The following is a 25,359-nucleotide window of genomic DNA, read 5'->3' as shown; positions in this document are numbered from 1 at the left end:
GCCGCCGCTCCAGAACGGCCTGCGGCAACCACCCCACGCTCAGCTGCCGGTCACAGCCCCGCCGCCGCGGTGGGCCGCGTCTTCAAAGCCGTGACAAACGCAGTAATGGCTAGAAGGAAGGCGGAATAAAGCTCGAGGCAGGGAAGGGACAAAGCTTCCTTCGCTTGCTGATGGTTAATAACGCTCCCTGCCTGCCCGCCGGCCGCCTGCGACCGCTCCCGCGCCTCCCGCCGGGCCCTCGGGCCCAGCCGGAGGGACTACGGCTCCCGGCACGCCCCGCGGCACAACAGACTACCGCTCCCGGCATGCCCCGCTCAGGCCCGGGCGCCGCGCCGCTCATGCCGGGGCCGTCGGCGGCGTCACGGCGCAGAGCCCGCCGGGAAGCGCAGTCCGCCGCTCGCCGGGGAGCCCACGGGCGCCGCCGCCGCCTCGGCAGCGCCTGGGGCAGCGGCGGGCAAGGGAGAGCGCACGGCTCCCACGTGGGGCGGGTGAGCGCACGGCCATTGGCTGCCGGCCGGGGGAGGGGCGGGCCCCCAGGAAGAGCTTCCGGTGTCCCTCGGTTCGGCAGCTTGTTTGGATGCTGCCGTCACATCATGGCGACGCGCGGAGCGGAGGCAGCGCGCGGAGGAGGCAGCGGCGGCGGCAGCGCGGCGGCGGGACGCAGCCGGCTCCGGAGCCAGAGCGGCGCGGAGGAGGAGGAGGAGGCGGCGGCGACGGCCCCGAGCGGCAGCCCGCAGGTGAGGGCAGCGCGCAGACGGGCCCGGGGGGAGGGCGCTCCCCCTCCCCGCCCCGCCGGCTTGTGGCGCCTCGTTCCCCGCCTCCCCCGTCCCCATGCGGCCTCCGCGGCCGGGCAGCCCGGGCGCGCGGCGCTGGGGCCGGCAGTGCCCCCGATGTCGGGAGCCTGCGTCGGGCGGGCCGGGCTCCGCTCCGCTTCCCTCGGGACCGAACCCGTCGCCGCAGCCGCGGGTGTGTGTTGGGGCCGCGAGGGGGGGCGGTTCGGCGTCGGCCCCCGGGGAGCCGCGTTCGCCTCGTCGGGGCCGGGGGTGGCTTCCCCCCAGCTCCCGCCGCATCCCGCACGCCCCCCCCCAGGGGTGGAGGGGCGGTCCCTGCCTGGCGCGCGTGGCGGGCCGTTGGGGGCGGCGGCACGTGGCGGGGCCCGGTGCGGGGGGGGGGGTGGGGGTGGGGGTGTGGCGCCGCAAAACTCCGCGGCCGCCGCTGCTCGGGCGGGGGTCTGGGCGGCCTTGGGGGGGGGCCTTTGCCGGGCGTCCCCGCGTGTTCCCTGCCTCGTGGAGTTGCCGTGGCCCGGCAGTACCGGGCGGCCCCGGCGCCGCTGCCGGCACTTGGCGGTCGCCGGTGCGAGCGGAGAGAGACTGAGGTGAAAGGCTCTGCCTGCCTGCAGCGCGGTCGGGGTGCCGGGGCGGCGAGAGACCTTTCCTTGCCCTCCGAAACGGGTAGAAATGGCCTCTTTTCTCTTTTCCCTTCCTCTACCGAAACGGCGCAGAAAGCAGCGGTGTCCTCGGTGATTTTAGAGTGTTGCGTGTCCGTGTAGGAAAAAAATCTCGAATATATTTGGGCACCAAACAAGCAGAGACTTAAAATGTGTTGTAACTCAGTTACTGTATGTAATATGGCCAACACAGTGTTTTGTATGACAGAACTGCCTTGGTAATCTCATGTGCTGCTTCAGTATCTTATCCCGTGTCCTTACATGAATTCAAGTCGCTTTTTTGTGGTAACTTTTTACTGTGGTACAAAGCATAATAACACCCCAGAAATAGTAACTTGGTGGTGGTGATTGTTTATTTTGGCTGCTGGAGAGAGATTTAAGAGACTATGGAGTTAGTTCTCCTCAATGGAAAACCTTCTGCTTTGTGTTTTCTGAAGTTCTTTCTTAGGAAATGGTTTGTAAGTAACTTTAGTATTCACTATGAAAGCGGATTATGGTGTTGCTTAACAAAAAAAAACCCTTAAAAAACCCCAAACAAACCAGCATTGCTATATTTCATATACCTACAGTCAAATGGCATATAATTTTTTTAAAAGGTGAAATGTGGCAGGGAATCTTAAGCAAATTTTACTTTGAACTTTGTGAGTTAAAAATCTTTCAGCAATCTCTTGCAGATTTCCCTCCCCTTGCCTTGGTACACGGGAGCTTCTTTATTTTTAGGTTCCTTGTGACCTGTTTGCATTGAGAATTCAGAACTTGTCTACCCTGCTTTTTCCAGAAATGTGCTGTGGATGACTAGAAAACTATTAGGTTTATAGTAAAGAGGAAGTGAAACCTCACTAGCGGAAGTGATTCATGCTATATTAAATGTTTTCTTAATTAGCACCTGTCTCAGAGGCTTGATTAAAAAGGGCTGATGAAATGTGCAGCACTTTGCCCTGCATGTAAATGGGCCGAAAGTTTCCATTTAAGCTTTGGGTTCCTCTAGTGAAATTTTTGCTAGAATTACAGGAAGTGGTTTCAATGTTTTAATCTAAAGCAGGGAAGAGATCTTTCTCATCTTTTTTGAGAGCATACAGAAGAAAAATTATACAAAACTAATCTCTTTTTTTCTCTTTTGAGATTGTTTGAGGTAGATAAAGCAATTTTTTTTAAAAGCAGAAATGTCTCCCATGTTATGAGGCTACTGAAAGAGAAGCAGCATGGAAAGGGTAACAAAAGTAAGGACCCTAAGCATGGATCGTGTGAGAATGTAAGTGTGTGCACAAGTATCAAAGACCATGTCTGGAATGTAAGGCCAATAGTATTAGTAGTGGAATTCTGTTAACATTGAATTGGTATTGACTTTTATAAAGGTAAGATACAGATTTCCAAGGTCGATATTTCTTGATCATCCTCCTGCCGTGTTGAGACTTATAACCTGCAATGCTTTGAAACTAATGATGAGCAGTACTGCAGGTGCCTCAGTCCAGTATTTTCAAAGTAGATAAATGAGTGCATAGAACATAACTTTTAATGTAATGACAGAAACGGGGTGAAATATTTGTTTGAAATTACTTTTTGATCTCGCAACTAAGATCTTGGTTCAGTGGGGAAGCCACCTCAGACGCCATCAGGTTTTCAGAAAGGTATAATTAGACTGCATGATCATTCAGACCAGTGAGCACAGTGTAGAGAAATGGAGAAATAACCTTATAGTCTTGTGGTCGCAGACACCTGAATTATTGTGTCTAGACCAGTGGATGAAGGTAAAATAATAATAAATAAATAATAAAATTCAAACCCAAATTTTTGTGACGTCCCAAAACACTAGTTTTTATGGAGAAGTGATGAATAAAATTGCTACCAAGAATGACTTATTTTTCAGAATGACACACTTATGTTAAATTAAGTCATCTTGAGTATCTGCGCTGAAGAGAAGTTTATTACACACATGTTCAAAGTAAGTTTTCCTGTGTTATCAGGTACAAGTAAATTGCTGGGATGCAGGAAGCCTAAAATTTGCTCTAAGCCCTAAACATTTATGATATGCTTTTTCAATATGACAAACTTCTTGCCAGAAGATTTTTTTTTTTCTTTATGTAATTGGTCAGGATAAGGGATGTAAGGCTTTTAAGTCCAGTTGCATGTGCAATAAGCTGAATGATGTTATTCATAGGGTCTTTTCAGGAGCCTCATGCTGAGCAAATGACTACATATTTGGTTGTATATTTAGGTTGTCTTATGGCGTAAAAATCTGTTTTATGTACATATGCTTGTTCTAAAGCTTCCAGGATATTTTTTGAAAGTATTAGTAATTCTGAAGGATAAGGTTCTTGGGAGTCTTTTCACAGTACAGGCCAACGGCTACTATGGGGAATGTAGGTTTTTGATAAATAAATGCTAGTGCTTTTTTTAGGGTAATTTAATAACATGTAGGAGAAAAAGTATTTTGGTGTAGCTACTAATTATGGTTTCTTTTAATAAGAGAAACAGAGTGGTTTAGGGAAAGATTGAGTATGTATATGTGCAGGAGTATAAAATATAGGTACTTTGGTACATGTAGTACCAACAATAAGCACAGTATATTTTAGGTAGCACTGTATGTTACAGACTTTTGTAGGCACTAGAACAAACAAGTCTGATGATACATTTTGGCATGACAGGATAAATTCTGCCTAGGTGTCATGTCTTGTCCTTATGTGCAATGTGTGCTACTGAAGCAGTACTCTTTAAAGTTGGCTTATGCTCTTCTGATCATATCCTTTTTATGAAACTGACTACCTATCTTGTACCCTCATCTTTTAGGTATAAAGTAAGGTAGAGTTTTCCTAATGTGCACCTTTTCTGGTCAAGGTGAGCAGCAACTTTGGGGTGAGCTGGAGTGATGTTACCAGTAATTTGCTTGCAGGCATCCTCAAGTTGTTTGGCCTGTAACTCTAGCTTAAATAGCTTGAAGATGATCTGCTTATTCAGATGTGTCAGCATCTTGTAATAGCTGATTTCACAGCTAGGTAGGTGGCGAGTATCTTATTTTTTTAATGGTAGAGTTTTGAATTTTGTTAAATAATTTTGTTACCTCATGAAGTGACACATTATCTGTGCAATATACTCTTTTTGTCTCTCACAAAAAATCTTTCTAACAATCTAATTCTGGTCTGTCAGTTTATAAACCACCTATCATTAAAGCTGGTTGGAAGCCAGCTGGACGCTGAGAAAGCATGGTAGCAGCTAGAAAAGGTAGTGGTGATTTCAGTAGAAGGTCTTTGGTGGGCTGGTTTTGTTTTGTTTTTATTCAGTCAGTACTGAATCAGCGCTATTATACAATGTGCTGTTGGAAGTGCTCTGTTCTGGCTGGAATGTTAAACTGAGAAGTTCACTCGTCTGATGAGCACACATTTGAAAAGACAGAGGTAAAAGTTGGGATTGTTCTCACCATTGTCTCAAAGGGGGGACAATTTCGGTGGTACTAATGGTTTAGTACCTAACATTCTCAGTGTGGTTTATTATTACTACAACTTGAAGCTTGATACAGAGTATATCCGAAACTATCTGTAGTTAAAGTGTTTTAAGAATAAAATTGAGTGTAAGAAGGCTGTTTAGACTTCTGGTTAAGCTTTTAATATCTAAAGTGACAGCTAATGTAGAAAATTCTTTGTTAGTCATAATCAGGAAATCATCTAGCTGTTAGTGTGGTGGCCTGTATCAGGCAATAACAGACTTTTCTGTTTAAAGTGAAAAACAAATACTTTCCAATCTAGGTTAAATACATTAGAATTTTAGTACTGCTGTGAGTTTTGTTGGAACTTGTGGACTACAACTCATTAGAATTTAACTAGGGTTTTTTAAGTTATCTTTTGTATATTATCAGGTTGTTCTAGGTGCTGGTAGATCCACTTTAAATATTCTAAGTATTCTAGCTGTGGTCACCAATTTTTTCATTGTATTTAAGCTAAGAAAGCTGGATATTACAAAAACTGTCTACTGCCTAAGCTTTGGTTTTGCAGGGAGCATACTTGCTTGTCAGTAAGCTTGGATTTGTTCCATGTTTGGTGGAAAACCAAGAGGAGGTTGACAAGGTCTGTAGTTTTTCCACTGTTGCTATTATCTTCAAATATATTTGAGATATACAGAATGCTTGTACACAAACATTTTTCTTCAATTCAGTATTCTGATAGGTTATTTCTACCTTTTTTGTTGGACTTCAGAGAATGAGTGAAGTTCTGAAAATCCTTGTGGGTTTTTTGACGAAGAATAGAGAATACTGAGTTGAGAAATTATTACTGTCAGTAAGGAATGGGACTGCCACCTAATTTAACTTATACAAAAAGCTCTGCTGAATTAATGAGGTGATGGTGTTCACTCTGTGAAACTTCCAGATGCGTTGGAACATGCATGTTAATTGCCAGCACTGAATTGACAGGTGTTTACGTTACTGTGATGGTTTGCTAGTAGAGGTGGGCATTTTGCAACTTGGTCACATTGTATGCCCTCCCTGGTAGTTTGGGTTTTTTTTCCCCCGGAAGTGGCAGAATTTTCTCAGATGAAAACCAGTGAAAAACTCTGGATTGTCTAAATTTGACAGTGATGCTTCTCATGAATGTTGTCTTGCTGACGATGTTACAGTACCTTAGTTATCAGTGTTAACTAGGTACTTGTGGTGAGGATAAGGTATTTTTTTTAGTTCCTTGTTCTCCGGCCGTGATTAGATTGGCTTTTTTCTGTTAGTGACTCTTGGGCTTTGGCTTCTTTCCAACCATCGTGCTAGCACTTCTGGCTGGCCAGATTGCCTATTGCTGTGCAGTGAACTGGGCTGAGGTACTGATCTGGCTATAAACTGCGTTAGAACAAGTTGCATGACTGTTGTTGCTAGCACAACAGAGGCGGGTGTGAAAAAGAGGAATGAAATGATAGCAAGAGTACTGTTCGGGCACTGCTGCCATTCTATGTGTAAGCACAGCTGCAGCCAGTCAGGCCTTTGCAGCTGCTTGTTGGAGTTCCTGGCAATTTTGTGCTCTGCTTTCAAAAAGAAAATTTTGAGTCTGTTTATGGATTTCAGAAAGTCTGGGAATACTGTGCCAAACCAGACTTTGAGTTTAGAGCAGACTTTCCTTACCTTTTGCCAAATTTCTTAGGCATGAGTATTTGAATTGGAAGTTCATGTTCTATGTGATGGAAAAACTGCAGGTTTCAGCTGTTTTGTTGGTACTGCAGTTCTACTCTGGTATCATGTGTTCACATACCTCTGATCTTTCTTGTCTTATCAAAGTAGTGTGACACAGTATCTTCAGCTTCTGTATGAATCATGGTATTTAGAGAAGATCTGTGCCATGGTTTCAACCACTGGTACCTACAAAAAGGTGAAGCAAGTTCTGCTGTTTTTAATCTTTTGTCCCTTCTTGAGAAGCATCTTAATTGTTTAGCTGACCCTAAATTTGAGGGGGTAAGCCTTTTCCATGCTAATGGAAGCCTCACAGCTTAAGACATTCTAAGGAAAAAAATAATGCATTTCACAGCTCTAAAAAGGTCAACTGTTAAACGTTGGGGTTGGTTATTTGTTAAAGCAATTCTATTACTACTTTACCTTTGCAGGCATTTATCAAGTACATTGTTTGATGTGATTGGAGAATGATGAAACTGCAGTGTGTTTATTTGTCCGTAAAGCATGTGCATAACTTCCAAACTTGTGCAGAGTGAATCTTCCTTGATAAGTCAAAAGTTGCTCCTTAATGTGTGTACGGATTATTTGTAGTGAAAAAGCATATTGTCCTTCATGAAAATTATTGTATGAATTCCCTTCTCAGGAATGCATCTACCCGAGATAAGGTCAAAAGCAAGAGACTTTAAATATAGAGAAAACCTAAGCTGTTATGTATTTTTTTACGGTGTTAATGCATATTTGTTTAATGATTTTTAAATAACTCTTCCAGGCATGCTGAACAAATTGGGAGTTGAAATATATCTCACAATATATTATTAGTGTTGGCTGCATTCCTTTGTTGGCTAATTTCTTTTGAAGAGGAAAACGGTCCATCTGTGCAGAATATAAAACCCAGTGCAAACTCCTGGCTTTAAGAATTAGCACATTTTTAATGTATAAGATAATCTGAAATTTTTAAATATAAGATAATCTGAAATTGTGCTTAAACAGCATAACTCTGCATATAAACAAACTGTTTTTATAATTCCTAGTGACTTTAATGAAATTTAAGTTCACTGAAAATAAATCAGTGAGAATGATCACTCTACTTTGGCAGTAAAGTGAGTTCAACTTTGTTTATCATACTTTCAACTAGGTATGTATGTTGTATAGTAGGATTGCAAATGGACAGCAAAAAAAATACCTGGTCACCCAGTTGCTGTTGTCCTGAGTCCTGGCCTCTATAGTGTAACAAAACAAACAAAAAACCACCCAACCAAATGCCCTTGAAGTTCTCATGAGCCTTAAATGTTTCTAGAAATTGAGAATGTTGTTCTGGTGTTTGAGAGGGAAGTCTAGTAGCTGCTCAAACTATACAGTGGTGTCATCAGGTGTTCTGCTCCAAAATGTGAACACATCACTGCAGTGTTAAAACAACTGGTGATGTTTAGCTTTTTGGTTAAATAATTAAACATTGAGACTTAAGAAATCTTTTGAGAAAGTTCTGTTTAATTGAGCAGAAATAATGTATTGTTAAAAATCATACGTAGTAGGACTCCAAATCTGAACCCAGTTAATATTCAGTTCTTTGATTTCACAGATATGAATTTTAAAATTTAAAAAATGGGTGTGGTGCTGGTCCTGGTTATCGTTCTTGTAACAACAGATTTTCTCTGGTCATGAGCTGTCAATGGTATTTGGCATTCTGATTGAAGTAGTTTTAAACTATGTATGTTACTGAACCAACATATTTCTGTGGATTCCTTTAGACTTCTAGCAGGTTAATTTCCCCCCGCCTCTCACAGTTTCTTGCAGCATGTTTCTTGAATTATTTTAAAATTATATCTTCCAGCTTTCTGAAACTTAATATGTAATTAAGTTGGTTTTAATAATGTCCTTTGGCCTCAATTTCTGTACCTTATTTTTCAAATAACAATATATAAAGCTAGTTAAACTCTTGCTGAGTTTTAAATTTAGTATATTTAGTGTTGGCTTGTGAGAAGTTTTAAAGAACTGAGGAAAGAATGTTTTCATTTAAGATTGTGTGCTTTAACAGTGGAGATGATAGTTTTGGAGCTTTAAGAACAGATTTTCGTGGGAGCTTTTACTTTGTAGAGTACAAACACTTTTGCAGTGACAAAGTATTTGCTTCATAATAGAGTAATTAATATTTTGGGCTGTTGTGTGATGTTTTTTATCACTCCTTAGGCTCATTCTGTTTATTATTATTTATTATTATTTTCTGTTTGTTATTATTATTCTGTTTATATATGCTCATTCTTTTATATACCTGTCTTAACAACAGTGAGTATCAACTTGAATAATGGTGGGATTTTACTCTTTATCTGTCCATGGAAAAGAGAGGGGAAATTTTAATTTTAAATACGGTTGCTTGACTGTACTTCCACTTCTTCCTTTCCCTTCTGAAGCTGGTTGGCGGTGCAATGGAAGAAGCTGGATCTCAGGAGATGGGAATGAATAACCGGGATCAGCTGGTGAACAGCAAGTGCAATGAATTCTCTGATACAGTGTTGCAGCATGCGCAGTCCAACTGTTATGGCCTGGAAAATACGGGCACATTGGAAGATGCTGAATACATCACAAAGAACAGGAAGTATCCTGGGTCCATGTGCTGCTCTCAAGAGTCTCGTGAGGAGACTCCTGGGAGGGAAGAGGCCCGTACTGATCCACCTGATGGCCAGCAAGATCCAGAGAGTGAAAAACACAAAGAGAAAACTTTGGGTATGCTCTTTCCAGCATTTTTATTTTTAAGTGGCTTTAATATTTTCATAAAATAGCTATGCATTTGCTCTGCCTTTGTCTCAAGTTTACTCTGTAGCCAAAACTTGTCATCTTTAACAGGATATTCTGAGAAAATGTGCACTTCTGCTTAGGAAAATACAGTTCTTAATGCATATGTAAGAATCCTTCAGCTGTTAATGCTATTTTTACAGGAACTTTAATAATTATAACAACAATAATATTAATGTGGTAATTACTAATCAGCTTTCTTAACATTCCAGTTGTTGGATTAACTCTTAAATTTGGGATTGCAGTGTTCAGTGCTACCAAAGCACTGCTGATACTTCAGTTCTGAAGGCTTATTAAAAACACTCGTGTGAATATTCTTTATTAGCAAAACTTACCCTTTTAAATGTCACTCAGATTTTTCTTTTTATCTGTGCTATTATAAATTATAAAACAGTACTTTTTTGGTTTTAAAATTAAAGTAACTTTTGCTGTCCAAGTTGTTCAATGGCACATAGGCAAGGCAAATTTATTCTTACTGTGGTGACTTCCCATTTGTTGTCCATTAGCATTATGCAGCTATCAAATCAGAGAACAACTTAACTCACACTAAATTTCTCATGATTCTATATTACTTCTAAAGAGAGGCTGCTTTTATGATATGTGTTTTCTCAATATGGCTGTCTTTGATCCAATTCATAGGAAAAGAAGTGCTATTATTAATGCAAGCCTTGAACACACTTTCTACTCCAGAGGAAAAACTGGCAGCTTTGTGCAAGAAGTATGCTGATCTGGTAAGTAATTTGTAAAGATAGCAGGAGTTATTCATGTGTTAATATTCTGTGGAATGCAAGGACATCTAATATAGGACAGTTAACAATTTCAATTTTTTCATGGTGTTGATAGAAAAAAAAAACCAAACCCAAACAACAAATGCTCAGGCTTATTATGAGTATTGCTTCAGCCAAGCTTGCATGTAGTCATTTCACTTCTACATGACTGCCTAAGTCCAAAAAATAAATAGATTATGATAACTTTTTGATAACTTGGTGTTGAAGCATAACATTAGGATTAACAGTAAAGTTAAGAGTTTCTTTTGGGAGTAATTATTTTAATAGTTTTTTTTCTGGTGATAATGCTTTTGTGCTAGCACTTTATAATTTATACCCTTTAGGATAAAGGGAAAGAACATATTGTGATACTGAGATTTGGAGAAAAGTTCAGTTATACTTAACACTGGTGATTTTTGGGAGGGTAGGGGAAGTTGGAAAGAACTAAATTTAATCTTGCTTTGTGCTTTCTGCATGCAAAGGAATGGACAGAAAAGTATACATTTCTCCAGTAACCAAAATGTTAGCAGTAATTGATCATAAAGTGCACTCCCACCCCAAGTAGGAGAAATGAAAATTTATTCTCTAAATTAAATGATTGCAAAATCGATGACAGAAAAAGGCTCATAAACTCACTTTTCAGAATGTGCCCAGAGACAAAAATGCTTGACTTGTTCATCTTGAGTCAGGGACAGACAAGAATGGGAAGACCAGAAATACTGTGTGTATATGTTTTCCCACCGTATTCATAGTAATAAAGTAAACGCAAAACTGAATAGGTGACTGAACAGCTTGACAAAAGCGTAAGATTTTCCTTCTGTAGATGTCAGGTCTGTGATATATGAAAATGTTTCTGAAAATGACATAATGGTTGTACAACATGGTGTAGCTCTTCTGAAATAAATTTTTTCTTGGAGATTGATAATGTCTCCAGAGCTTTGAGAATGAGCTAGCAGGTGGTCTTTTTACTCACAGAGGCAATATTAATTACTTAAGAATAGACTTAGATTAAGTTCTTTTTAGGAAATCCTGAGACCTCCTTGGAGGTCTGTAACATTTTTGCTTTGTTTTCCTTGCTCTCTCTCACCTGCATGCTCTTGTTCATGTGAGTGAATTTCTTTCAAAACCAGCAGCTTCTCTTAAATTGTCACTTTCATTTAAATGGGAAACAATAATACTTCTGCAGTACAACTTGGGGATGGGGAGCCCACCTAAAACTGAGCTTTGATATTCTGAGAGAAAAATGCATTAAATGAGTTAGTTCTCATGAGCAATTGGTTGTGCATGTGATGCCTTTTCTGTTTGGATGAATGGCCTCCATGTCATATCACAGTGGTGATGATGATGGCCTGCATGAGGAGCTAGGCTGGCATAAATACCTTACTTCTGCAGAAAGAAAACAGTCTGCATGATCTTCACTTCAAAGGTTCTTGTTGGAAGAAAGATCTCAAACCAATCAGGGAACAGCTAGACCAAGTGAATGGTAATTTCCTTCAAGAAGCTTAGCAGTCAGGAGAGACATGTTCGTGCTGTGTTTTTTCCCCCTCCCAGGAGAGGATCGGTAGTAAGCATTCACAGTCTGTAAATTGTCACCATCCTAGAAAAACAGTTGCTTTCCCCATGATGCTCAGAACTGCTGGGAGGTTGGGTGGGAGTTTGTTCGGGTGTAACAGTAACTCCGTTTTAGTTGACTGAGTCTTAGAGGTATTCTGTTCCCACTGGAAAGTTTAGGTTGGATCTGGTTGTGTTCCTTTTAAGATGAATTCTTTTCTTCATGATAGTGGTGGTGAACCACTGGCATAGGTGTCAGGTTTAGTGCCAGCAGAGGTTTGAACTGTTCATGACAGTGCACCTACAATGCTTTTTTTCTTTTTTTAAAGATTCATCATCTTTAAAGCTCACTGTCAGGTTTTTCAGTGGTGTCTCATGAAAAGGACTGTACAATAAAGGTAGGAATGCCTCTCTCCTGGCAAAAGATCTTCCACAATTTTTTTTTTTTCTAATTTGGAATCTATCAGGAGATCAGTTTGTGATGTAGGAAGGTTTGCATCCTTGGTGATGTCTCATGCTGGCATACTTTTACAGACCTGAAGTTTCATAGGTATGCAAACAGCACAGCCACTTGAGGTTTTTTTTCTAGCCACCTAAGAAAAGGGCTTTTTATGTTTGGATGTCAAAATAGTCCCTTAATATTTCTTTTCTCCAAACCAGTTTAAATATGCATTTAATTTACTGTTGTCATGGAGGTCCTTAAATTTATTCTTTCTTCTGTGCTTCATATTATTTTGAGCTCTTTCAGAAAACCAGCATTGTATTCTTCTGTCATGGTGATGTTCCTCATTGCCAACTGCCTTTTCTTGTGGTGTCCCAAGGCTGAGGCACTACCTAATAAGGAGCAATGTTGCACTTAACATTGTTACCTTCATTACAATAGAACAGACTCTAAATATGGTTTCTTGGGGAGCCCAAAAATCTAAAATGGAACTTAGTCTCAGCTAGATATTAATGCAAGAAACTTCTATTCAGTGGATATTCATAGAATAGATTTTGAAATCAGCACTGTATACAAAGTTTAATGCTGTCATCTATCATCTAAAAAGCTTAAAGGAAATAGAACAAAAATTCTGCTTCAGATGGTTGAGACTACAGATCTCTTAAGTCATCAAAGTCTGGGCTGTGCAGCTTTTAACAATATTTGACTTGATTTGTCAGGGCTGCTAGTTGTATCTGTTCCTTTCTGAAATACCATAGCATTTTACAAACTTGTCTCAACTACTGCTTCGTTTGATAGGAGCTCCTGCTGACAAGAAAACTCTGTACACAGTTCTGTGGGTTTTTCTTTTTGATAGTAAAACCAAGACCTGTTGGATAAACAGCTGTGTGTACCTTACAGATAAGCGAGTGGAAAAAGTTGTGACTAGTTGAAAAGCCAGTCTCAGTTGGCTTTTAATGGTATCTGCCACATCCTCCTTTCTCAGGGCTGGTCCTACCCCTGTAGCTGAATGCAAGCTGGTAGCCCATGGTCAACAGGTCCATGGTTCCTGTTCCTCAATCACAAATTTTTAAGTTGGAATTCATATGTTTTCATTTTCCATCCTTATGCATTTAGAACTGTCTGTACGATGATGGGAGTTTCTCTTTAAGATCAGTTTAGGAGTCATAATGAAATAATTTTGCTTTCTTGCTTCCAACTGAAATGTTTAAAAGTTTATTCAGCCTGCTCATCTAGATACATCAAGATAATTTCACCTATGTTTATTTAATATACTCTCTAATGTTAGTTGGAGGAAAGCCGGAATGTTCAAAAGCAGATGAAGATACTACAGAAGAAGCAAGCACAAGTTGTAAAGGAGAAAGTCCACTTGCAGAGTGAGCATAGCAAGGCTATTTTGGCACGTAGCAAACTGGAATCCCTCTGTCGGGAGCTTCAGCGTCACAACAAGACTTTGAAGGTTAGTTTATTTACATAAATTACAGTGCCAGTGATGGTGAAAAACTTACTTAATGATTACTGTTTAAAATCAGGACTGCTGATTTTTACTTACTACTTTGCTCGTTAACTGTACCAGCAAAAGATGAGTGGCATGTGGCGTAAGTGTACCTTATTTTAAGGTCAAGAATATGGGGGTAGTTCAACTCACTAATTTTTTTCCCTTCAGACTCGTTCATGTTACTTGCAGTATGTGATCTTGCCATATTTGTTTCTGGGAGCAATGCTAATGACTGCTGGAAAAAATAGCACAAGTGAAATAACCGCAGCATGAAATGGCAGGGTATTCTGTCACAATATAATGGATGGGAGTGAAATGGAAGAGATCCAAGAGATTCTTATCTGTGATCACTGTAGGAAATTTCATTATGGTATCAATGTTTGTTTTAACATCTGGGTAGTTCTTAGCTTGCAAAGGTATTCATGTATCATCCTATAATACCAGCCTTTGAGCAATGAAGCTAGTGGTAAGGACATGATTCTCTAAAAATTCTGGAATTTCTAGGTTCTACATTCTTTGTGCTTCATGTGAGTAGTCAGCATAGCATGTTATGATTGTGATTTATATATTAACTCTAGCACTCTAGAACTTAATACTTCTGTGCAGTTTTTATCATTGCTTCTGACTCAAAAATACCAAAAAGGTACATGATTTGGCTTGAACACGTTAATATTCTCTCATAAAAGGAAGAAAACATGCAGCAAGCACGTGAAGAAGAAGAAAGGCGCAAAGAAGCAACTGCGCATTTCCAGATTACGCTGAATGAAATTCAGGCTCAACTGGAACAGCATGATATACATAATGCCAAGCTCCGTCAGGAAAATATTGAACTGGGGGAAAAACTGAAGAAACTCATTGAGCAGTATGCATTGCGAGAAGAGGTGCTTACATTATGCTTCTAATGAGATTCTGTTCTTTGACTGTAAGGATCAAATAACTGTTTAAAGGGGAGAAAAAAACCCTAATACTTTACAGCCATCGTGTATATGTATTTTAAATTCTTTTTACTTCTGTGAAAAACTAAGTAGTTGTTTGGCCCACTGTCTGATTTTTTCAGTCTGGTTTTGCATATCTAAATTCAAGATGCACTGAAAAAAATATTTCACAGTGAAAACAGTTGAAAAGAACGAAGCTGTCCAGAGACTGGATTCCAACTTTAGTGGTGTTCAGAACTCAGCTGGGCAAGGTGTGAGCAACCTGCTCAGACTCTAAAGTTGACCCTGATTTGAGTGGACTAAATGGCTTCCAAAGGTTATTTCCAACACAAATATGTATTAATATTTGAACTTCTTCTAAATTACAGTTTCATGTTATAGTGGGAGGGAATATAAGAGTTATTCTGTTATTTGTTTTCGTTCGTTAAGGTTGGAGGTTTCAGGGAAGCTTCTTTGTGTAAGCTGTTCTTGTTGGCATAGAGTGAAAGCTAGCTATCATGCTTTAAGAATATATTTGGACTGGTGTCATGGAAATGACTGTATTATAGGACTAATTGAGCTAGCTTTGATTGGCACCAGTATGTGAGCTAGCCAGTCTAAGCTACAGTAGTGGAAAACAGCCAGTTCTCCATGTCAAAAAGAGAACTGAGCTTCAAGGAGTTCTACACTTAAAATGTTTGCTAGTTCTTAGTTGACACAGGAGGTTTGGAATATAATTTCTCAGCTGATTTTTTGTTGTGTTGTTTTCTAAAAATCTGGATCATTCAGAAAGCTCTGTGTAGGCTAGGTCACCCTGTTTTGCAATCATGAAATATTTGTGTCAGATAATTTGGGGGAGAGAAAAGGTGGGAAGATACCTTGTGCTACTTCACAGATACAAAATTTAATGATTTGTAGAATTTCATCAGCTAAACAAACTATTGTAAACTTTGCGTGTTTTGAGCTTTTTTAAATAGGAGAAATAGAGCTTTTAGAAGTAACAAAGTACAGTAAGAACTAGAGGTAGATACACCAACTTTAGAAGAAAGGATGTAGGCTACTTGTTAAAGGATTTTTGAAGTGTTTAGTGTGAAGTGATTGACTGTATTGTACCAATTTAATAAAATACACATCTGGCTTCTGAGAGACAAAAAAAAAAAGTGTAGTTCTGTATGGAGTTAAAGGGAGAAAAAAGGCCTGTAAAAGTCTTGCTGCTTTTTCCTTTGCACTAAACTGCTAAACAATTACATCTCCCTGTACACATACGCTTACCTTAATTGACCAGTGGACTGTTTATATTTGGCTATTTTCTTTTTCCTTTTAGCATATTGATAAAGTGTTCAAACATAAAGAACTGCAGCAGCAACTTGTGGATGCCAAACTTCAGCAAACTACCCAGCTTATTAAAGAAGCAGAGGAAAAACACCAGCGAGAAAGGGAGTTTGTAAGTGAATTCTATGTATGTTAAGAGAAATAACGAAACCCACTGAACCGGATTTTTCGTGATTTAAAGCAAACACTGCAAATTGATGAGACTGTCTTTTGGAAGTGAGGATAGATTGCAACAGGGAGACTGAAATTTTATGTTTTGTGTATGTATGGTGCCTACAATATTAATGTCTGTATTTACAGGCAAGTAATGTTACTGTTTGCATATTCTCAGCAAATGTACTGGATATCATCCAGATTTTTCTTAAACTGGGAAATGCCTTGAACTGTAACACCAAAGGTACTTTCTAGCAGTCAAGAATTGTAACTTGTGTTTTTATGCTATAAGAAATAACAAAATGCAGAATAAAGCATATGCTTATCTGAACTATCTGTCCCCAGAACTATGCCTGATGGTTTTTTTGTACGTTGATAATCAGCAATTACTTGCAGTCTTCCAAGAAGTTGGCTTCTAAATAAAAAACACTTGGGTTGTTTATGCTCCTTATGTATCTGTAACCTCTAAGCAAAAGTCTTGCTTTTTCTGTATAACCTTAAAATGATCATCCAGTGTTGGATTGTTCTGTATTTTTAAAATATAATTTTGGAATCATAAGCTGATGAAAATATCTTCAAAGATGAACCTATGAAATGGTGTCAAGTGGAAGCAAAATTGGTTTGAATGAGTCTCTAAAGGTAATATTAGTGACTGGAGAAATGGAGGTGGAAAAAAGTCAGTTACAAAATAAATAAAATAATGTACAGTTGATTAATGAACTACTCATATGAATTTAGCTATTCAAACTTGCTACAGAAATAGAAACATTGACTCATGCTACCAATTCAAAAAATGTGTCAAATTTCTGCATGTCAGCATACACTTTAAATCGTATATATGAAAATATAGTATAGTAATAAAAAACCACATGTGAGAAAACATGGTTGACTAGCCCTTAGGTAATGCTAACATATGTTCATTTTTCATCATAAATCAAGTTAGGCCATTTTTAGTAGTACGTTCTTAATTATGTGGCTTTTTGCATTGTTTTTTAGCTTCTGAAAGAAGCTACAGAGTCCAGACACAAATGTGAACAGATGAAGCAACAGGAAGCTCAGCTGAAGCAGCAGGTATCTCGTTTAAATGGAGTGGTCTTCAATTACAGTTGTTGCCAAAAGAGAATACCAAGAGATTTGTGATTATAGTGAACATAAAAAAAACCCCACATTATCATTCACCAGATGCAGTACACTACTTGTGAAAAGTACTTGGTATTTTTTTAATTGCCTTAAATATAGTTTCCAATAGTTAGTTCTTCAGTAGTGAAGTGTGAAGTATAAATTGTAAAGATTTGATGTTTTGTACTTGGTGTTTAATACATCTGAAGTGTACCGTTACTGGAAGGTGCTAAACGCTGAATTGTTGGAGTTGGTATTCTTTTAATAGTGTTAATCTTAGAAAGTTTAGAATATATAAAAGCTTAAGAATCTATTCATTGTGGCAGCTACTGTGCCATTCCTTGGCTTCTCTGAAACTGTTGTTCTTTCTTCCAAAGGTATTTTAATCTTTTTTGTTTTTATAGCTGTTCAGGACCAGAGAGGCTCTTGTGACTATAAAAAGTTGGTTGGGGATTTTTACCCAGCCCCTTTTTTAGAATTTGTTCCTTATTGTTTCCATCTTGTCCTGTTGTGGAGGACTGGAAGCCAGCAATGTCATGTTTATCCCTCTAGTTATTCAGATTTAGTAACCTGAGCGTGTCTGTCCACAAACTGCTATTTTCAAATAGTTTTCTTGCTGAGAATGCTACAGCAAAATCCTCTCAGGGTGGAGAGATGGTCTCCAGTTTTTGCACTGCGGTTCTGGATCACCTGCAGTCATTGGCCACATGTGAGTGCAGCACGTAAGGCAGAGGGAAATGGTAGGTTCAACATCATAGCATCTGAGAAACAGTAGCTAATCCTTTTATCGTATACCTCATACTACTTCAGTTTTTTGAGGTTTCGTATAGTCTCTGTGCAAGCCCTGTCTAATGCCCTTTCTTTGCACCTACCGTACCTAATTCTTTTACAGTCTTTCCAGCAGTTACATTTGAAGTGTGTATGTATGTATGTGTAATTAAATGTAATCATACACCTGCATCTCCGCTGAATGTGAACTCATTAATATCCAAGTTCTCCCAAATAGTTTTTTGTCACGCTTAGTCTTTTATGATTTTTTTCCAAGTTGGTTACCCTTTATTTAAAATCCCACTGCCTTTTTATTAAGCTTTTTCATAGTAACTGTGTGTATAGTTTGTGGTTTCCTGGGGCTGACAATTTTTTTTTTTTTTTTTTAGAAGATGAGCTAGAAAAGTTCAGTTACAATAATGGCAAAGAGTCATGATGTACTGTTGACAATCTTGGCTAATTTCTGTTATGAAAGTTCCCCTACTATTAGAGCAAAACATTATTTCTACGCTCTTAGTTGTATTGTCCTGCAACACCCGATGTAAGAATTGAGAGAACTGATTACTCTTCAGTTGAAGTGGTTAGTAGTAAATGGTCATATATTCTTAGAATGTCAAGTTACACACTGGTAATATAAGTTGTTTTAATAAGAACCATAACCTAATCATTTTTTAAAGACTATATTAATATATTTTGTAGTTTGTTCTTGATGATTGACCTTGTGGTACAGGGCAAGAAGATTTTCTGTCACCGAATGTTAATTGCTCTTCTCTAGTTAAAATGTAATGCTTTTCATTATTAAATTAATTCCTTGTCAATATTCACTTTCCTTGATTTTTGCTCACTGGGCAGATTTCATAGGTTGTGAATGTGTATTTTGATTTCTGGAATCAAACATGCTTATTTTGTTCCAGCCTTGGTTGTTAGCTTTGGCTGGTTAAGGTGGAAAGGTAGGTCTTTTCTAATTTGATTTTCACTAACCATGTGCTGATAGGCATATATGTCTACAGATTTATTTTTTTTTCAGCAGGGGAGCAAAAATGAGATGGTGATGAACTGTCTCCCAACATCTTATTAAACATACCCTTTTTAGTTCAGAATATATTGCTGTTCTATAAACATAGAACTCTCCTTTATATATGATTTGAATAGCATGTTTTCAGATGAGTTCTACATGTTCCTCAAATGGAAATCATAGGATAATATAAAAAGATAAGTTATTCTTGTATTTTGAGTTTAATTTTGCCTTGTACCTTAATATTTTTGTATTTGTATACAGCTGTCAGATTAATTTCCCTGCCTCTTTTCCAACAGCTTTCTCTTTATATGGATAAGTTTGAAGAATTCCAGACCACCATGGCAAAAAGTAATGAACTCTTTACAACCTTCAGGCAGGAAATGGAGAAGGTACTTAATAGGATTACTTAAGTTTCATAAAAAGTAATATAAAAACGCGTGCTGTTAGTGGGATGCATTTTATAACAGTGCTTGCCTTCTGAAAATATGTGGAGCATTTTGACATTTGGTTGGATCATAAAATAGGGCATAAGAATTTGTCATATTATGGAAGAGAAATGTAAATTTTTTTCTGATGTTTTGATGTACTTAAATTTCAAGTTCAGTGTTCTGTCAAAGGCATAAAATACTTCTTGGTCTTTTGGCTGTGCTTATGTTTTAAAACTATTTTTTCCTGAAGATTTTTATTAGTTGTACTTGAAGGTTGCTAGTCTGTTCCTTTTAGGAATCAATCTTGGTTTCTTTGAGTGTGGAATCTGTACTTGTGGGGTTGATTTTGTGCAGAAACATTTTTCTGTAAAATAACTTGTTCAAACTGGAGTTGGAAAGTAACACTAGAAAGTTGAATTACTCATGTAAACCTATCTATGCTGCAACACAAGCCACAAAATTAAGTCTTATTTATCTTTTGTAGATGACTAAGAAGATTAAGAAACTGGAAAAGGAAACCATAGTGTGGCGTACAAAATGGGAAAACAACAACAAGGCTCTTCTGCAAATGGCTGAAGAGGTAATTATTTTTTAAGCAGCAATATGGCTAAACTACAGTCTGTATCCTCGAGAAGTCCATACAGTTTTTCAGTTTTAGAGAACTGGAAATAATCCAAGAGACTACTGTGTATTGTGTATTATCTGCCTTGTATTTTCTGTTGTGCAAATGGTACAGTTCTCAGACTTGGAAAATAAAAACCTGCTATATAAATCTGAACTCATGACACAAAAATCAGCCTCATCTTTCCTTGCTTACTGTTTAATTGGTGAGATAAAGGTGTATGAAATACTACAGGCTGAATGACTGTATTTTAATATGCGAAGCAAAGTTCAATCAGTGCTGCAGTAGAAATCTATTTTGTATATACAAGACTGATGTGAAGGAAATAACCCGTGTATAAGGGATCAATTACGTTTCCTGCATTGCTGCTGCTTTTAAGGTCATGAGGTGCCATTATTTAACTGTAGTCCAGCAGAAGAGGAAAACCGTTTTCACCCAGGCCATAGGCATACGGTTCTGCTCACACTGTCTAGTTCAACTATATTAGGTATGACTTTGCTAAACCGTGCTAGGTCATACAGGTTCTGCTATAGCACTGCTTACCTTTCCCTGTTCTTTTAAGGAGCTAGTTAGGTGAGCCATGAATATGGTACATTCTGACCTGATTTCGGTGCTGGATTGTAGATTTACCCCTTGTATGCCCTTCTGCTCCCTATAGTTGCCATTATTTGGGTTGTAATTGACTATGGGATTTCATATCAGGATCCTCAGCCTCAATTACAATTAGCATTATGTAGTTATGTAGTGCTTATTGCTTGGTTCTAAAGGTGTCTGTTGCAAATCTGTCTTAGAAAAACCATCTGAAGTGTAGCAGTCAAGTATTCTGAGGAAAATTGCTCTAGTATAGCTGGAATTTGCTCTACTAGATTAATTAAGATCTAATATTTGGGATTAAATAGCAGTGATTCTTTTCACTAATTTAAGAAAATTGTTTGGATCACAGAGCTTGCTTTTTTTTTTGTCCTTCAGAAAACAGTAAGAGATAAAGAATACAAGGGCTTTCAAATAAAACTGGAGCGTTTGGAGAAGCTATGCAGGGCCCTTCAGACAGAAAGGAACGAGCTGAATGAGAAGGTGGAAGTCCTTAAGGAGCAGGTTTCTCTCAGAGAAGCAGATGTGGATCTAGCTGTGCAGGTGTTGCAGTCCTGCACGCTCAATTCCCACGAGGAGCTGGAAACTCCCACTGACATGGAACCAGGAATCCAGCCCGATGTGGAATCATGTGCAGCAGATAGCTCTGAAAAGACTGTCTCAACAAGTCCTGTTCCTGGCACTGAATCTGTAGACTAAAATGAAGTGTAAACACTGTATTGAGAGATATATTTTGTGTATAACTTTCTCTGTTGGTGGTAACTATTTGGTTTTGTGGTGAAAATTTTCTTACTTTTTCTACCATATCTGTATTTTCTTAGAACTACTGGACTTATGTGGTACAGGAAGCTGCATAGCAGCTTTAAATAGCTTAAACTATAAATTTTCCACAACTGTGTTGCACATCTGCCTCATTTTTTAAAAGAAAATATTTTTCCATAAAAGGATGCATGTGCGTTTCCTCCCCACAACACAAATCACTGTCGTGGAAGACTGTGTACAGATATAACATCGTTTTGGGGAAAAATAGTGACAGCAGGTCACTTTTTTTGGTTTAAAGAAGAGCATTCTGGTTTTGTTCATTGATTTGCCACTCAGTATACTAAAGACTACAGATTTTTCCAGTAAATTTATCTACATAAGGATGTTTAATGGCCAGTAAAAAAATGTCAGCTTTCCCCTCTAGTATGTTTTCATATATATGAACAAAAAAGTAAAGGTCCAGAATACAGTAAAAGATATGTTTAAAGGGTTTTATGTACGTTGTGGTATGAAAAAACAGCTTTGAAATACATTAATTTGCAGCTGGTGAAACAGGGTGTACAACTTTTTGCAGACTTCTCAGGGTTGTGTTGTAAAGGTTAGTTTGGACTATTTACCCTACCTGTGAACATGTTAAATATAAATGTGTGAGAAAACGTTACAGAGTGGAATTTTGCAGTTGTGTAGCCTATTGCACAGGTGTTGGTCACGTTCTTCCCTCTTAGCTGCAATGTGTCCATCACATGGTTATCCTGACTAGAGAAATCCATTACTGTCTAGATGAATCTCTGGTTTATCTGAAGGGCTGTAAAACAGACATTTACTGCCGAAGGTGTGGAAGACATGAGTCTGTGGCATATAGGCTTTCTCTAATAGCCTTGTATGCAATGTATTTAAGTGTTAGTTAAGCATATACTGGTTATAATTGAACGTGTAGGTTCAAATACTCTTTCTGATGTACAACGTGGAATTTCTTGCACACTCAACCTCAAATCTGTACCAGTTGGCAGAGTGCCTTCCCAGTCAGGTTATCTGGTAAAGATGGTACTTCAAGTTCTTACCACAAGCAAAGCTCCCTTGTTAACCTTAAACCATATAGACTTTTCCTAGAAAATTTGATATCCGCATTTTGACTTCTTTTCCTGAGAGAAACTAGGACCAATGGTTATTTTTGGGCAAGGCGATGTATGAAATAACTACAAGCTACCCTTAACTTTAGTTCTCGTGTATCTACTTTCTAGTTTTGGTTGCTGTCATTTTAAGAAATACAAACATGTGTAGCCTTTTCTGGTACTTAAAAGTTCTTTGCACTTACTTGGGAGGGGATTTCTGAATCAAGAAAATCTCAATGAGCTTCCCACCCTCATTGCCCTTGACAGTTTAGTGGCTAAATTACTTGAATGTTCAGGCTGCACTGAGCTCCTGATCCTTTTCCTGTAGTAATGTACATTGAAATAATGTAGCTATCTCTGAAAGAGAGTAAGGGTATGTAAGGCCTAATGTGTTTTAGCTCATACCACTGAGAGGAACTGCAAAACTGACATTTCTAAATGATGGAGCAAATCGGACGCTGGCCATCCTTCTCCTAGATTTGTGCTGGTTTTGTGTTTGTGGTCCAAGCACAATGCAGGATTGAAAAGAAGGTAGTGATGAGCAGCCAGTCGAGTTAGAGCTTTGAAATGTTAATCATGCTAACCATATGGTGTAAAAAATACTGGAAAGAAGTATTTCAGACTTGCTTTTCAAAGGATTTGCTTTATAGAATCAAACTGTTTAAAAAATAGTTGTTGCAAGAACTGGTTTTCACCTAACACTAAGCATGAAGTCATTTTCCTGAGGAAAAGTGAAAAAACTTTGTATCTGATGCATCATACCCTTGGCAAGGTAGGACATGCAGTTTTCTATTTTTACAATTTATTATTTGGACATTTGTATCTAACAATTCTTTCTATAGTGCTTGTTCTATATGGAGGCAAGAGTGAATTTTTGGACCCTGCTGCAAGAGTATTTTAAAGGGCTTTTAGAGACATGACAGATGTATAGAACAGCAATACAAATATATTTATTACTGACTTAATATGTAAATGAAGCAGGATGCCCCAAGTGAAAGGCTTTTAAAACTGAGATATTTTTTTCTTTCCTAACAGTAACATACCCATATCATATCAATTTATCTGGCCAAGGTGAGCTATACTTTGCTTCCTGAAACCAGTCAAAAGAGTTTCATGCATTGCTTAGTGGGTTTTTTTTAAAAAAAAGAAAAAAACAAAAAACCAAACAAGCCACAAAAACGAATTCATGTTAAGAGATGAGCTCAGCACTCTGATCTGCCATACAGCAGGCTATTGCACTGCCAGTCTGCAGCCAAATTGGCTCCAGTAGGGTTTTTAAGTAAACTTGTATTAATGCCTTTCTCCCACTACCATAAACTGTTTAACTTGGGCTGTAAACTGATGTAGCCTGAAATAAGTATGTCTAGTTGTCAAAACTCTGGGGCTTGATTGACAGTTTCACCACAATTAAGCTGCAAAAAGCTAAATTATATGTGATGCAAGACCCAAATACATGTATACATACACAAGTAAGTTAGGGCTGTATCTCTAATGTTTTGTCCTTCCTTTCATTACACCTGGTTATGTTACAGTTCAATTCTCAGGTGTTGCAGAAAATCTACCTCTTTGGACTGTAGATGGAAATAACTGTGAAAAAAGTGATGCAGAAATCTAGTTTGTGCTAAACACACTGCTTTATTTTTACAACCCATGTCTGCTTTCATGAGGAAAAATGATAAATGAACAGGCAGTCTTTGTTTTGCTTTTCAAAAACATTTTGTAGAGATTTTTCACTAATGTGAACCTGAAATTTTATCTACTCGATTCTGTATAGATTAAGTAAATAAGTATGCTTAATATATTGGACTCTGAGTTTTTCTTTAACATCATATTCATGTCTTCTAACTGGATCTACTGAACTCATTGCATTTGTTTGAAAAAAATCAAGAATGAAAATTAAAAGATGTGAAACTTAAGTGTACTGCTCAAGTGAAATGCCCAAAGAAAGGTGCTGTCACAGAGCCATGTTGCTGACTTCCATGTTACTGGTGGTAGCCAGGACAAGCTGCTCAGGCAGAGTAGGGTGGGTAAAGTGCTGGGCTGGCTACGCTCACCCAGCGGCCTGCAGTTTGGGAGCATTGTCAGGTGGAGGGCAGAGCTCTGGGGCTGCCTGCTCTGAATTCTGCTTGTGGCTCCTGTCTCGAAAAAATTTACCTACTCTAGTTCAGTTGGGCACGTGTGAAAAATACAGGGGGTTTATGTCAAAAATCATGTCTAATAAGTTTCACCAAGTGCTCCCCATTCTGTTGTACAATGTGGAGTCTTTTGTTACTAATGTACAGTTCCCTCCCAGTTTCCTAATAATGCCAAGTGTTCTGTTTGCCTTTTTTGGCATATTCCCTAATGTTTGGCAACTTCCCCAATCATATGAGAGAGGAAAACAACTCAAAACCAGTTATATAGACTTTTTTCTGGGTAGTACATAGGATTGTTTTACAACAATATACTATGATGTGGTCTGTGACTGAAGATAATACTAATTTTTTTACTTAAATATAATTGCTCACTTCTTTGAATGTACCTATCTTATAAAAGCTGAGCCATGTAGGTCCTACCCCAGAGGCTTTTCTAGAGCTATGCTTGGTATGTTGCTTGGTCTCAGTTGCTGTTCTTGCTGTACTTCACTCGTTCAGAGTATTCCCTCGCTTCTGAGGCTTGTCTCCACAGAAGGTGCTGCCCCTGCCTCTGTATATGGTGCATACTGATACAGAAGCCAGATCTACTGTTAGCAGTTCCATGGATCTATTTCCTTACAGAAACTGGTCAGATTTGCAAGCTTTTGCTAGAGACAAATTTGGTTATGCGTAGCAGTTAATAGCCTTTTTTTTTATTAGGTGCTGTCTCTTAACATACATGCACACACATGTACATATATATTTGAGCTGTACTTCTCTTGTGAAGAGTA

General features: G+C 38.8%; 1 protein-coding gene across 1 annotated transcript; it reads left to right on the top strand.

The window, feature by feature from the left end:
* Positions 1-498: 498 nt before the first annotated feature.
* TXLNG (taxilin gamma) lies at positions 499-24,251 on the top strand. The gene is made up of 10 exons (XM_074906712.1): positions 499-737; positions 8,996-9,308; positions 10,017-10,108; positions 13,426-13,596; positions 14,322-14,516; positions 15,874-15,993; positions 17,031-17,105; positions 19,236-19,328; positions 19,852-19,947; positions 20,959-24,251. Exons 1-10 carry the CDS (start codon positions 594-596, stop codon positions 21,277-21,279), a joined length of 1,620 nt encoding a protein of 539 aa, XP_074762813.1. The 5' UTR covers positions 499-593; the 3' UTR covers positions 21,280-24,251.
* Positions 24,252-25,359: the final 1,108 nt, after the last annotated feature.

This window comes from Athene noctua, chromosome 1, assembly GCF_965140245.1.
Source record: "Athene noctua chromosome 1, bAthNoc1.hap1.1, whole genome shotgun sequence".
NCBI classification, from domain to species: domain Eukaryota; kingdom Metazoa; phylum Chordata; class Aves; order Strigiformes; family Strigidae; genus Athene; species Athene noctua.
The sequence above is the reverse complement of the archived record's forward strand: the minus strand, read 5'-3'. Positions and strand labels throughout refer to the sequence as shown.

Coding starts and splice junctions, on each gene's coding strand:
- TXLNG (XM_074906712.1), top strand. CDS start 594: ATGGCGACGCGCGGAGCGGAGGCAGCGCGCGGAGGAGGCAGCGGCGGC. Junction 738..8,995: donor CCCCGAGCGGCAGCCCGCAG/GTGAGGGCAGCG, acceptor TCCCTTCTGAAG/CTGGTTGGCGGTGCAATGGA. Junction 14,517..15,873: donor AGTATGCATTGCGAGAAGAG/GTGCTTACATTA, acceptor TTTTCCTTTTAG/CATATTGATAAAGTGTTCAA.